Source organism: Zosterops lateralis (genome assembly GCF_965231275.1).
Source record: "Zosterops lateralis genome assembly, chromosome: 15".
NCBI lineage: Eukaryota > Metazoa > Chordata > Aves > Passeriformes > Zosteropidae > Zosterops > Zosterops lateralis.
In genome coordinates this window covers 4,711,877-4,725,166 of record NC_139775.1, presented here as the reverse complement: position 1 = coordinate 4,725,166, position 13,290 = coordinate 4,711,877, and the positions used below count along the sequence as shown (strand labels likewise).

General features: G+C 44.1%; 1 protein-coding gene across 2 annotated transcripts in view; it reads left to right on the top strand.

Moving 5' to 3' along the window:
• Positions 1-11,778, top strand: part of FAM20C (FAM20C golgi associated secretory pathway kinase) — a 56,918-nt gene extending 45,140 nt beyond the window's left edge. For both annotated transcript variants that reach the window (XM_083872639.1, XM_083872638.1), the window contains 6 exons: positions 1,372-1,487; positions 8,466-8,646; positions 9,178-9,287; positions 10,403-10,484; positions 10,576-10,635; positions 11,432-11,778. In XM_083872639.1, the coding sequence (XP_083728765.1) occupies positions 1,372-1,487; positions 8,466-8,646; positions 9,178-9,287; positions 10,403-10,484; positions 10,576-10,635; positions 11,432-11,684 (802 nt within the window). In that variant the 3' untranslated portion in view covers positions 11,685-11,778. The remainder of the gene's footprint in view (positions 1-1,371; positions 1,488-8,465; positions 8,647-9,177; positions 9,288-10,402; positions 10,485-10,575; positions 10,636-11,431) is intronic.
• The last annotated feature ends 1,512 nt before the right edge of the window (positions 11,779-13,290 follow it).

The following is a 13,290-nucleotide window of genomic DNA, read 5'->3' as shown; positions in this document are numbered from 1 at the left end:
ACAGAGATCCAAAGGAGACACGGGGAATGGTGTGAGCATTCAGAGAGGAGTAATTGACATGGAAGGGAGTTCTGGTTTCACAGAAAAAGTTGGGACTGTCCCATCTCAGGAGCATATTTAGGCCACAAGTCAGTGGGAAGGAGAAGGAGAGGGCAGTGGTGGTCATGCTCCTGTTGCTGAAAATGTCTCCCCTCCAGAGTTAGTGCAGGGGTGGTGGATACCCCAAGACTGCAGCCTGCCCTGCCTGGCCAGATTAGGGGTGGGAATTACTAATTAGTAATTAACAGCATGTCTGGAAACAATGGCATTTCACTGAAGCGTCTTTCACACTGTGAGAGGCCAAGAAACATCCTTTCAAAAGCACAAAGCTTTGGGGCCACTAATTATTTGGGGGTTTGTGTATCATTGCTGCCCTCTGGGATGGTGGCTGGGATATGGGAGCATGTTGGTGGGTGCCACAGGGTAGGTTTGCCAGTAAAAACCTGATCAGATCCCTCAAGGATCTTCTCTATTTTATTGCTGTTGACCTTGGTGTTGATCCCTTCTGCTTTATATTTGATATTGCTGCTTTAAGCAGATGGTGCTGTAAAAAAAAAACCCATCAGTGGAGTTCCTACGGGGGGTATGTTAAATATCCACACACTAAGCAGGAAAAGCAGTTGCAACCCAATGTAGAAAATCTGAACAGCAGACAGTGGATATAAAAATCCTGCCTATGGGGAGACTTTGTATGGGGTCTTTGCTCTTTTACAGCATCTAATAGCAGTGCTTCATGGGGAGGTTTTTATGATCTATGAAGGCAGGGGAGTTTGGGGTAGGGAGAGGCTCTTCTCCCAGCCTTTGCCCGTGGGAAGATTTTTGGTCTCAGAGAGATTGTTTAGGTTGGTCTAAGGGTATTAAAACAGAGAGGAGCAGAAGGAAATAAATCAAACACATATTAAGGCTGTCAGAAAAAGCATTACATGGTGTTTATGGAAGAAAGAGGCTGAAATCCCATTCCCCAAGTCACTCAAAAAAACTGGTGAGCAAAATGCATGTCATAACAATCATGAAGTAAAAAAAAAAATAAAAATTTGCTGTCCCTGGTTTTTGGAATCGTGTGTATCTTCATTTTTATCATGGAACAATGCCCTCCATTCTTTTCTTGTATTTTATTCCATACTATGTAGGAGCAATGTGGAGCTCGTCATATTCGGGACATACTTTGTAATACATTATATGAGGAATTATCCAGTCTAAAGTTGATGGGCTTTATACTCCTTAAAGACCACAGATAAATGTGCCTTCAGAGCATGATGAAGCTTCCCAAAGCCTATAACTATCATTACATTTTAATCCTTTCCATAAAGCCTGTCCGTTCCCCTCCTGCAGGATCCTGGATTTCCGGCGCGTGCCCCCGGTCGCGGGCAGGCTGGTGAACATGACGAGGGAAATACGAGATGTTACCCGTGACAAGAAGCTCTGGAGAACATTTTTCATCTCACCAGGTAGTCCTGGAAATAACACTCTCTTCTCTCTACCCTGCTGAAACACGTACTTAAGGAAACGATGTGTAGATTGCTTAATTGCTCAGATATTTCTAATAAAACTGTCTTCTAGACCTTTGAATAAAAATAAATGTGGAGACATAGCTTGCAAAGAAGACTTTATTGTTTTGAGTTGAGTGCCTTTTCCCCTTGACAAATTATCCGCAGAGAGAGGCTTTTATGTTCGCCAAAGCAATGTATTCAACAAATGTTTTATGTAGAGCAATTTCTAAGGCAGTTTTTTCTGGTGCTTTCAGTTTACCCAAAACCTTATTACCCAGCCCATTAGTTATTCAGGGTTTGCTTTTTTTCCCACTGCAATGTGATCTGTCACTTCTGTTGGTCAGATGCATTTATTTCTGGGTTTGACTGAAGGACCAAACCTAATTTCTCAGAGCCATTCAGGTTTTATTACAACAGGAGTTTGGACAAAACATCAGGAAATAGATGTGTAATATATCCTACTTCCAGCTCAAATTCTCTGTTGGGCTAGAAGTGACCTGAATTGTTCCCAGTCCTCACTCTTGCTTTGCGGGCTGACCCAGAAGCTGATACCACTCTCTCTATTACATCTTTCACAGCATTTTGTGGACCTAGTTAAGAATGGAGCTCCACAGGGTGGGAATTTTACAAGCACAGGATAAAACCCTATCCTGCTCAGCAGAATATACAACTGGAACAGGGAAAAATGGGCAAAAGGTGGGAAAAAGTGGCAGCATCTCTGTTTAACATCTGGGATGCTGAGATGGAGAAATTAAGGCTCTGAGTTAAGGCACAGAAATAATGTTTAAGTTTGTTCTTGCATATAGAATTTATAGGTTATAGATTCAGTTTAAAGCACAGTGCCGTGTTCCAGTAGCTTAACTCATCTTGTTTCAGCTGTGTGCAAGTGTGCTTTGCTGTGACTTGTGTAAGAGGCAATCTGGAGCAGAAACCTCTGGAGATCTCTCCCTTGCTCCGTGTGTGATTGGCCAGAGGCTGTTTATCCCAGATCCCTAAAGTCGAGATCCAAAGACTTAATTACAGTTTCTCCCAATGTAACTGTAATTATTGCTGCTAGCTAGAAACCAGGGCCCTGTCATTGCCAAGCTTTTGCTCTTAAAATCTTTATCACACTTTTCTGATCCCCAATAAAGTCATTATTACGGCTGTTATTTTTAGCTTCATATTTATGTTCAGCTCTGCAGGACACAGTTGAGCAGACAGTTATTTATTCCAGGAGCTTCACTTGTAAAATACATTACATAATTGCAGGAGGTTTCATTTTACCCAGTATTATGAGCACTCCAATTTTACATGCACAGTTATGGTGACAATACGTGTTCACCAAACCTGGTGGACACACATTTCTGCATTTGCCTCAGCTGCTTTCTCTTCCTCTTTGTCTCTCTATTTTTTTTTTCCTTGGGCTTGATTTTTGTAGGTAAATATGTGGAAAAAATGGCAAAAAAATCTTTTGACTGTGCACAGGGTGCTTTTACTCACTTTAAACAGGAGCCATTTTATTCCTATTTTGGCAAGTAAGATGTGGACTATTAGATTTGCTTGATTTTTAGTCTTCCTGGGCTGTATTTCAAGACTAAGGGGTGAACTTAAATGATTTCTGAGAATTGCAAAACTATTCTCAAGTACTGAGCAGCTTGCAGCAGCCAGAGCAGGGAAATACAGAGTTAAGGCTGCCAGTTCAGATGAAGATCTTTATCTTGCCATTATGAAATTCCGGACATCCAAGCATAATCCTTTATTCAAATTTATTTAGAGGTCTCAGATAAATTCAATTAAAATATTTGATTAACTATGAATCAGGCTTTTCTGGAGAATAAAATGCTTAAGCAATTAATTTTTCTTTCCATTTTACATTTGCTGAATCAATATACTTTGGTTAAATCATGTTGGTTACTTGTCAGAGTTCTTCCCTACAAGTCCCCAGTTTAATTAGTCAGATTCTCATTAACATATGCCCAACCTCTGTCTTGTATTTCATGCTGACCTTAAAAGGCAGACATTAATTAATGAAAAAATAACAAAGATCCTAAATTAAGCTTTTAGAAACGACTTCCACAAGGCCAGCAGGCAGCTCAGGCAGCGGATTGAGGGCAGGGAAGGAAGAGAAGAGGGAGGTGTTGGGGTGAGACTCGTGGTCTGAGGGTGAGGATGAAGAGGGAACAGGGAGCCTGGGGAAGGCTCAGGGGCTGACTTGCCCCTCTGGCAGATCTGAGCCAGCTGGTTTTGAGGGAGATCTGCCTGCAAAGGTGGGAAATTGAGGTGTGACCTCTTGGTGCACTCACAAACCAGGCTGGGCACCAGCACAAGGCCATAGAGAACCCCCTGGGATTCCCTTTCAGGTGCCTCTGTCACTGCATCTCCATCCCCAGCAGTGCTCAGGGACAATTAATGGTCCTGGGGACACTCGGTGCCCGCTGGCAGAACATCCCTCTCCATGCACACATACACAGCTCTTAAAATCAAACGAGCACTAAGTGAAATTGATTTTACAGGGAGATGTTCCCCTGGGGCTGGGAGCCTGTGGTTTGCACCCTCAGAGGGGGATTAGTGATGATACTCATCAGTCACAGGATCATGGAATAAACTGAGTTGGAAGGAGCCCATCAGGCTCATCAATTCAGCTCCTGGCCCTGCACAGGACACCCCAAGGATCCCACCAGGAGCATTGTCCAAGCTTGTGTTGCCAGAGCAGTGTGGGGATGTGTTGGAAAAAACCTCAGTGAATTTCCACTCCTGTGCCACCTCCCTTGTCCCATCAGGCGTGGAAATCAGGGCCAGGGAGCCACAGGCAGCTTCAGAGCACAGTGCTGAGCAGCATCCCTGCTGCCATGGAAAAATGACAATGGCTGTGAGCAGGCAGGTCAGTGGATGCATTAGGCTGCACTCAGAGAGAAAGCAGATTGCAGAAAAGTGCACTTTCAGGCAGTTTGGACTTAAACATGAGAAATGGAATTAGGTCAGTAATTATTTAAATTAATTTTACATCCTTTGCAGCAGGGCAGACTGCAGTAGCCCGGCTACTCTTACAAATGAATGGTAATTTGCTAGGAAAAAAAAAGAGACATATTAATGATGTCAGCCTTCATTTTGGAAGTAATTGAGGCAGCAGCTTAAAGAAATCAATGTTACACAGCTAGTAAGCACTATGTTTTTGTTCATATTAACCAATTCCAAGGGATTATGGATTTTTTTTCCCTCTCAGCATACAATAGCAATTCTGAATTGCCCATTATTTTGAGCAGGTAAATGAAAGAACTTTTCATGCATTGCTGTAGTAAATAGTCAGGATTTTTCCCAGTTCTGCAATCGCACAAGCTTGCTAAATGTCCTCTATTAACAGTCATGCAAAGCTGAATAAAAGAACTGCTCTGCCAAGCAATTTGCTTTATGGTATCCTCCCTTGTTCCTTTTCTTCCTGAGAAGAATTATTGTTCAGCTATCAGGAGGATGCAGAGAATGTGCAGATGAGTACACAGACACTCTGCTTCTTAATTGTAATTAGTTGGAGTTTCGATCACCAGACCATGATTTTTGCCTGTATTTCATTAGGAATCACATGCATTCCTCCTCAGATAATGAAAATCAGTCACTGCAGCATGGGGTTCTCTTGCTTTCTGGTGCTTTGGGGAAACAGTTTTGGTTTATAGCAAAGAAGGGTTTTACATGTTGCAAATGCACAGCATCTGAACATTCCAGCATGGATAAACATCCCTCCCAGTCTGGTTTGCCAGCACTGCTGCTGTTACCATTCCTGCCTGCCCTGCAGGAACACAAAATCCTGGCTGATGCTCCTTTTGCAGGTGTACTTATGCAGAAACACCTTTATCTGGTGAGAGGAACATATGGTTTGGGCAATTTTAATGAGAGGAGAAGGACTGTGCTCCAGCAGGGAGCTCATCTCCCCTTTCTCTCTCATTTTCAGAAAGCCAAACCCTGCTCTCAGCGTGGGATTGCCACAAAGGGCCGGGCTTGTGTCTCTAGCTGGAATTTCACCCTCAGCCTGCTGTGCAGAATGTGGGTCACCTACTTAGGTTTCAAAGAGCCTTGCTGCAGCACCTTGAAGTCTTAAATGAGAACTGTGGTTTTCTATATTTGGTGCCTCTTTTTTTCCCCTACATTTTTAAGAAACCTTAAAAATGAATGTTTCCCCAGATAATTCAGGCTGCTTCATCTTACTGCTGGTATGTAAGGACTAGGGCAGACATAATGAGATGTCTATTCTGTACCAATCAAGGCAGTTAATTCCTTTAGCAGTAGCTTGAGATCCAGCATCCTTTCACCTCCAGTATCCCCAGAATTTGAACAGGAGCTGCAGGGAGCAGGTACCACAGGTCTGAGCCCATGGGGGGAATAACTGCTGGCAGAAAAAGATTTGTTACGTTGGATGTAACTTGTCAGTGAGAAATACACTCGTGGTTTTACTGCAAGTTCACTGTCTTAATGGCAGGACACATGTTGGCATTGCTCAGGGCACTGGATGCTGGAGCAGGCCATGGGGCTCCGTGGGGGATCAGTAGCTGGAGGGTCCTGGCAGGGATGAGTGGGATGAGTGGCTGGTGTGCAGAGCACACAGCAAACACCAGCACTGGCAGAGCCCCCAGCTCTCCTCAAGGTTTACCTGGATACCAGTGTGTGATTAGTGCCAAGTGATTAGCCCCAGCTGCGTTGGTGACAATACAGAGTAGGGTTTCATTGTTCCAAAGCTCAATACAGAAGCAAACTATTAAACAGAGTATTTATCTTCCCACTGAGCAAAATGCTGTGTTTAATACAACTCCTTTTCCTTGAAAGGTCAGATTTACATAGTGAGCAGCAGAGGCTGTGACGGCGTGGGGGGCATTTGCTGGGCCTTTTGCTCTTTACAAAACTGATCCAGCAGGAGATAAACGAGCAGTGGCTTCCTGCTGCCAGGTGGAAGTCAGGTCATAGAAAACCTGGAAGATAAGTTATCTCAGGCAATCTAGATAAATCTGCATGGTTCCCTCCCTCCACAGATGAGGGGTGATGCTGAGACAGCTGAATTGAAGCCCCAACTGTAGCTTCAAATCAGCAGAAACACAGTTTTTAAGAGAGGATATTCTGCTTGGTAAAATACTTAAATTGCAAACCCAGAAGTACAGATATGTTGAATGATCCTCTTCCTTCCTTCCTTCCTTCCTTCCTTCCTTCCTTCCTTCCTTCCTTCCTTCCTTCCTTCCTTCCTTCCTTCCTTCCTTCCTTCCTTCCTTCCTTCCTTCCTTCCTTCCTTCCTTCCTTCCTTCCTTCCTTCCTTCCTTTTGTAATTTCTGTTCTTCCTTTTCCCTGAAGCACTTTTCCTTTTCTTGAGTAGCTGTCAACAAGCTTTTTGGCCACAGGGTAAATATTTCTGGACTTAGCCAGGATGTATTTAACTGCTATGGTCCAAGCCTGTGAATATGAATATACAGTTTGGTGAGATGTTCCTGAGTGAGTCAGTCACAGCAGAGCGATGCAAAAAGGCTGTCTTAGAGTAAAGTAATCACAACTTCATGGACTAATCAGGTGGCCATCAACAGAGAGAGCTGGGACATCAGTGGGAAGCTGGGACAGATTGTCAAGTAGCTACACATCAGCCTTTATAGTGTGGTTATTTGGAATAATTCCATGGTTTAACAGCCAGCCCCAGATAATGCAGCTAATTAATCAAAAGCATCTTGAAACCTTTTTGCTGTTCCATGTTCCCCCACTTCTCCTTTTTCAAATGCAGCTCCTTGCTCTGTTCTCCCTCCCTCCTGTCATCCCCAGAGTTGTCCCCTGTCCCCCTGGCTCACCCATCTCCCCTGGGCACTCAGCTGGGCACAGATTTGGGCCGGGAGATGTCACAGTGACGTGCAGGGCCGTGTGCTGCAGGGCATCACAGCCATGCCAACCACCACTTACCTTCCTGTGGCAGGCAGAGAATCACCCCCTGCTGCTCCCAGCCCTTCCTGTCTCATTTACACTGAGCCTGCCCTGCGGGAGAGGAGCTCAGAAACAATATCTGAATTTAGAGGCCTTGTGGGGAATTAGGAAGCAATGTGACTTCTCAGCTTCATGCATTACCATGAGGAAAGGGCACAGTCTTCTTCCAATGACATTTTATGTGCATAAAGCAATGTCACCAGAGTTGTAGCACACTGGCAAGAGCAGCAGTGTGCTCCTGTTGCTGTTCACAGTCCAACACTGGTGGGCTTTGGGGGTGAGCTGCTCTCTCTCATCTTCAGTGAATTCCTGTGGGCAGGGTGTTCTTGTAAAGGGGTGGGTGTTCCTGTTGGTACAGAAATATGTGGTGGCAGTTCTGAGGAGGTTTCAAGGTAACACACGGTCCAAAAACCTGCTGCAGATTCTTTTTTCTGTGGTTGTTGGAGTAACGTGAGGTGTGGAGGAAGGAATTTGTGTTTGAGATGTGTGCTGACAGCGTTACGTCCGTGCTATTTCCACCTTCCACACACACCCCCACAGGACTCTTGATGGGAAATAATTCTCCTTGCAAAAAACTGCCAGTTCTTCTCATACCAGCAAGGAAATGAATGAAGTGTTCTCTGTTCTTAAAGAAATGAGCCAAGATTTTGAGAAGTGACTTAATTTTGGGCACATGCCACTTGTTCAGCTGTGGGATTTGGGGTTCCAGCCTGGGGTAGCAAATACCTCCCAAGGAATGTATCAGTCTGGGAAAATGAAAGGACAAAGGACAGGATTAAAAAAAAAAGTAGGTTTGGGGAATATAAATAGACTGGAAATAGTCACAAAGAGCTTAGCACAGGGCGTGATCCCAGCCACTGAAATCAATGTCTTTCTAGTGGTTTCAGTGGAGGAAAACTATGTGCGGTAACAGGGGCTTGGATTTATTTCTGCTCTTACATACATCAGTGCTTTTATAAATTCTCAATACTAATTTAAGGGTAGGCTTTAAAGCTCTTTTCCTTTCTTTGCCAGCCAACAACATCTGCTTCTATGGGGAATGCTCCTACTACTGCTCAACAGAGCACGCCCTGTGTGGGAAACCAGACCAGATTGAAGGGTCCCTGGCTGCTTTCCTGCCTGACTTGTCATTAGCAAAAAGGAAAACCTGGAGAAACCCTTGGAGGCGTTCCTACCACAAGCGCAAGAAAGCAGAGTGAGTAGTGGTGAGCAAAGCTGTACAGGGTGGCAGGGAAATCACCCAGTCCCTGGCCTCAGGAGAGCACCTCAGTTTTCCCAGGGAACTTCACGTGCCAGGAGTTCCAGTTTATGGCCCTGAACCCAAAGGGACCTTCAGTGGCACAATTCCCTCATGGGACAGACACCTCCAGTGGCATTGACAGGATGCAAGGGGACCTGTCTAAGTCCTGTCAGAGGGAGAAAGATTCACTGCTCTCAGCAGCCCTAAACAGCTCTCAGATGTTCGCACCATATGACTGATGGTGCAGCTGGTCTCCTAAATCCTGGAGCTACTGGCCAGATAGTTTTCAGGCTTGTGATTTTCTTCCTTTTTCATCAGTCACAATCTTCCTTGCTTGCCTGCATTGCTGGAATTTGCTGCCTCCACCTGACCCTGCCCTCGGTCGAACATGATACAAGTAGATCTTTGCCAAATAACATTTTTTCTTGTGTCATTTTCAGTAAGCTTTGTATGCCACATAAAATATCAAAATATTGCCTTTTCCAGATGGGAAGTTGATCCAGATTACTGTGAAGAGGTTAAACAAACACCCCCATACGACAGTGGGACCAGAATTCTGGATATAATGGATATGACAGTTTTTGATTTCCTAATGGGTATGTTTCATCTCTTTCAAAAATTAAATGCAACATTTAATTAGAATAAGAAGCATTTCTTTCTGCACTGCTCTGCGTAGCTCAGCAGTTTGCTAAAGCGTGGCTGAAGCTGCATTTACTGTATGTGCTCCTCTAGATGATTATGAGAAAATGCAGATTTACATGGTTATGTATTCCCATCAGTGCAGATTAAAGGAACAAAGATGTTCAGAAATGCAGAGTGGTGATGAATGCAGGTCAGGCCAGTCTCCTTCACAACAGTGAAGGGCTTCACAGTTTGCTTTAGTGAGTGCTTTACTCCTGTAATATATGGCTCCTGGATGCACAGGCAAGGACTGCTCATTACTGGTGCTTTGTTTTCATCCTGCAGGAGTGTTCTCTGCTGCTTCTCTATAAAATATCAGGGTGGGGGGGAAGAGGCATTGCTTTGTCACAAAGGCAGCTGTGGATCGCATCAGGAATTTTTCTGTTTGTGTAATCTGATCTCAATAAAACTGTTATTTACAACCAGGTAACAGTGACCTATTCCAAGCCTAATTCTCATTCTCATATGAAACCTTTCCTGCTGCAGCAAATACACCTCTAAGTTGCCAACCTTGGGCCCATGCCAGCACGGACATGTCCTGTGCCATTGCCCCCACTGAGATTCTTGCAATAGGCTGCAGCAGGAGAGGCCAGGTGACAGCTCAGGAGCCACATGTGGCATCTATAAGTAGCCCCAGACCCCTGCCATGGAGACAAAACTCAGGGTTTGGCAGCAGTGCTCTGCACATTGACCTTAAAAAGCAGGTTGCCCAGGGAGAGCTGTGCAGCTGTGCACACCAGCACCATCCTGATCCATATCTCACAGCCATGGTGCTGTACTGGCTTCCCAGGCAGTCAGCAACTGGGGCAAAGTCCTTACCAGAGGAAAACCAGGATATTTTGTTGGAGTTCAGGGAGTTGAATGCAGTATTAGCAGAGTGATCAGGATTAACATCCCTGCTCAAAGCAAATGAGAGGTTTGCTGCTTTCTCTGCTCCACCCAGCCATTGTTTTTGAGAGCACTGGACTGCCCTAACCTGCAGGCTCAAGCCAGAGTGAGAATAGTCTTTTTTCTTCTCTTTGTTCCACAGGTAACATGGATCGACATCACTATGAAACCTTTGAGAAGTTTGGAAATGAAACTTTTATTATCCACTTAGATAATGGAAGAGGGTAAGCACCTTTAATAATCTTTCTGGGGTTAAAGAAAAAAGTCAGTCTTTGAAACAGCCTTTGTTACATTCTTGTTCTTATCTTTAAATAGGTTTGGAAAATATTCCCATGATGAACTTTCCATATTGGTGCCTTTAAACCAGTGCTGCAGGTATGTTTTCCCTCTGGAGAGGTTTCCTGGGTTGTAGTATTGTTTCCACTAACAGGACTGAAAATGTTCAAGTGAATCTTTCCTTGCACAATGTGGAGAGCAGGAGATGGTTGTGATCCTGCCCAGCTAGCCCTGAGCATTGGCACTGCCACATTAAATGCTCTGTTGGGATCAGGACCTTGCAGGAACACGGCCATGAGCTGCTGGGAGAGAAGCTTTAAGACAAAATACACATCCCATGGAAGTGAAGTGACAAAATCCCAGCTTGTTCACATGCTTCTCAACAGCTTTCCTTGGTGTCCATGGCCAGGGTTTCCAGAGGGGCCAGGTGACATTGAGAGTTGCAGCCCTGTGGGGTGAGCTCTGTGTCTGTGGGGCTCTGGGCAGCCCTGCAGGGTGAGCTGAGCAGCCTCTGCTGCTGCCACACCTGTCCCTGCTCAGTGCCACATGTGTCACACGTGTCACTGCCAAGATGGACATGGCCCCATGAATGCTGCACCAGCCCCACCTGGTGCTTTTCCAGGTGAGGGTGTGAGGGCTGCCTGCACTGCCCCACGGGTCTGTGCTCCAGAACCTCTGCACCTCTAAGGGCCCCAAGAGATCAGTGGCTTGGTGACAATGCCAGCTGTCCATTAGGACTGTGACAGTGCCTGGTTCTTGTCATTTCAGATCACAAAATAAGGCTCTTACACCATTATTATAATTCTGGTTACAAGCCTTTTAGCACTGCCGAGATCAACAGTGATGGAAATAACCAATTTGCAAATTTTTTTCCTTCTTCTCCTTTTCCTGTTAGAATCAGGAAATCTACCTATCTGCGATTACAGCTGCTAGCCAAGGAGGAGTACAAACTCAGTCTCCTGATGAAGGAATCTTTGCTAAAAGATAAAATAGCTCCAGTCCTGTACCAGCCTCACTTGGAGGCCATGGACAGGCGGCTGCGGATTGTGCTCAAGGCTGTCAGTGACTGCATAGAAAAGGATGGCTACGACAGCGTGGTTGAAAATGACTTTAACATGGATGTTAACACTGTTGCCACCGAGAGGTAGTGAAATGGCAAGACTTACCTTTTTACCAGCCGACTACAGGAAGATTCAAAGGAGGAAAAATAAACAAAACAGCAACAAGGAAAAAAAAAAAAAAGTCTTGCAAAAGACTGTGTATGCCACTTTGTGAATTCAGTGAATTCAGAAATGAAATATAATTGTTCCCAAAGTAGGTAAAAGCGTAGACTCTGCAAAGGATTAGTTCATTAAGAAAAATAAGTCTAATGTGATGCTTTTCATTAGTTCCTGAAGAGAGATTATGAAAAGATTCAGAAAATGCTCAATCACTGACAGACAACAGTCTGATAGCAAAACACCTCCTGTCCTTTTTGTATAGAAAGGAGGCCTTTACTTAATATTTTGTATTTATATATGGTATATCTATGAAACCCCAGACCTACCTTCCAAATTTAACTAAGAGGGACAGCATAGTTTTGTGACTCACACTTTATTTGTGGTGACAGTCCACTTAGTATTTTGTGTTAACCCTTTAAGTGCTCTAATCCACTGTATCTTATTTAAATTGAATGCTTATTTTCCCCCCAGCTACTCAGCATTTAAAGGGTTAAGGCATTATGAACTTTTAAAGGCAAAAAATAATAATAATTATAATAATAATAAATACAGGGGTTACCAGAAGGGAATTTCACTAATTGTGCTTTGACAGGAATACTTGAATGTTGGTTTTACAAAGTGATGTAAAATGACAAGTTGTACTATTTGTCCATAAGGAGGTGGCAGCTCTTATCTTTCTAGACTATCATAGCTGAGCTGCTGCTTTTCAATTTTGCTTTTGATAGTTTTGTGTAAATATATACATATATGGGTAAAAAGCTGCTTTCAGCAGCTCTAGGCTTACTTTTGCAGCATTTTTGTGGAATTGTTTGCAACGTGGTAAAAGTGCAATAAAGATATGCAAAATGTGTAGCCACCTTGTCTAAATGGATTCATTCATCTTGTTCAGAGCAAAGCCTTGTGCAGCAGCCAAGTGTCCCAGGAGTGGTTGTTGGAGTTGTCATCCCCTGTTGTAGCAGCAGCAAATGGAGCTGGAGCAGGGAATTGGTGATTAACACACTCTGCAGTGCCAGTAAAGGCCGGGCTGTTGAAAAGGGTTAATCTCTCCTGTGAAAGCATTGTTTTGACTGTCATTTCTGCATCCCTTCCTCTTGCAGTTACAGCTGTAGAAACAAGCTGTGGAGCAACACCTCTCAAAGATTGTGCCTTGACTCACTGCCCAGAGGATTTACAAACACCAGTGCCTCTGACTTGGGCTGTGAAAGCCCTTGCACAACCTAGAAAATCTCAGCCTAAATTAGCTGGAAACATGGCATTCTTATCCAAATAGCCTTGAATCATGCTCAGCTGCATTTCATTTAAGATCTGTGGAGACTTTCAGCCCAAAAAGCAAGCTATAAATTGAACACATGCCTGTATTTGACTTGTGAAAACATGGTGTGGTACAGCAGGAATCCCTCATCACTCCTCTGGGTGAGGAGAGAATTTATTATGACAATGTTCATAACAACTATAATTCAAAGCTGCCACTTATTTCATTTGATGTCTTTTTTCCCAGGGATTCATAACCATATACTTTAAAAGCTAGGTAGAC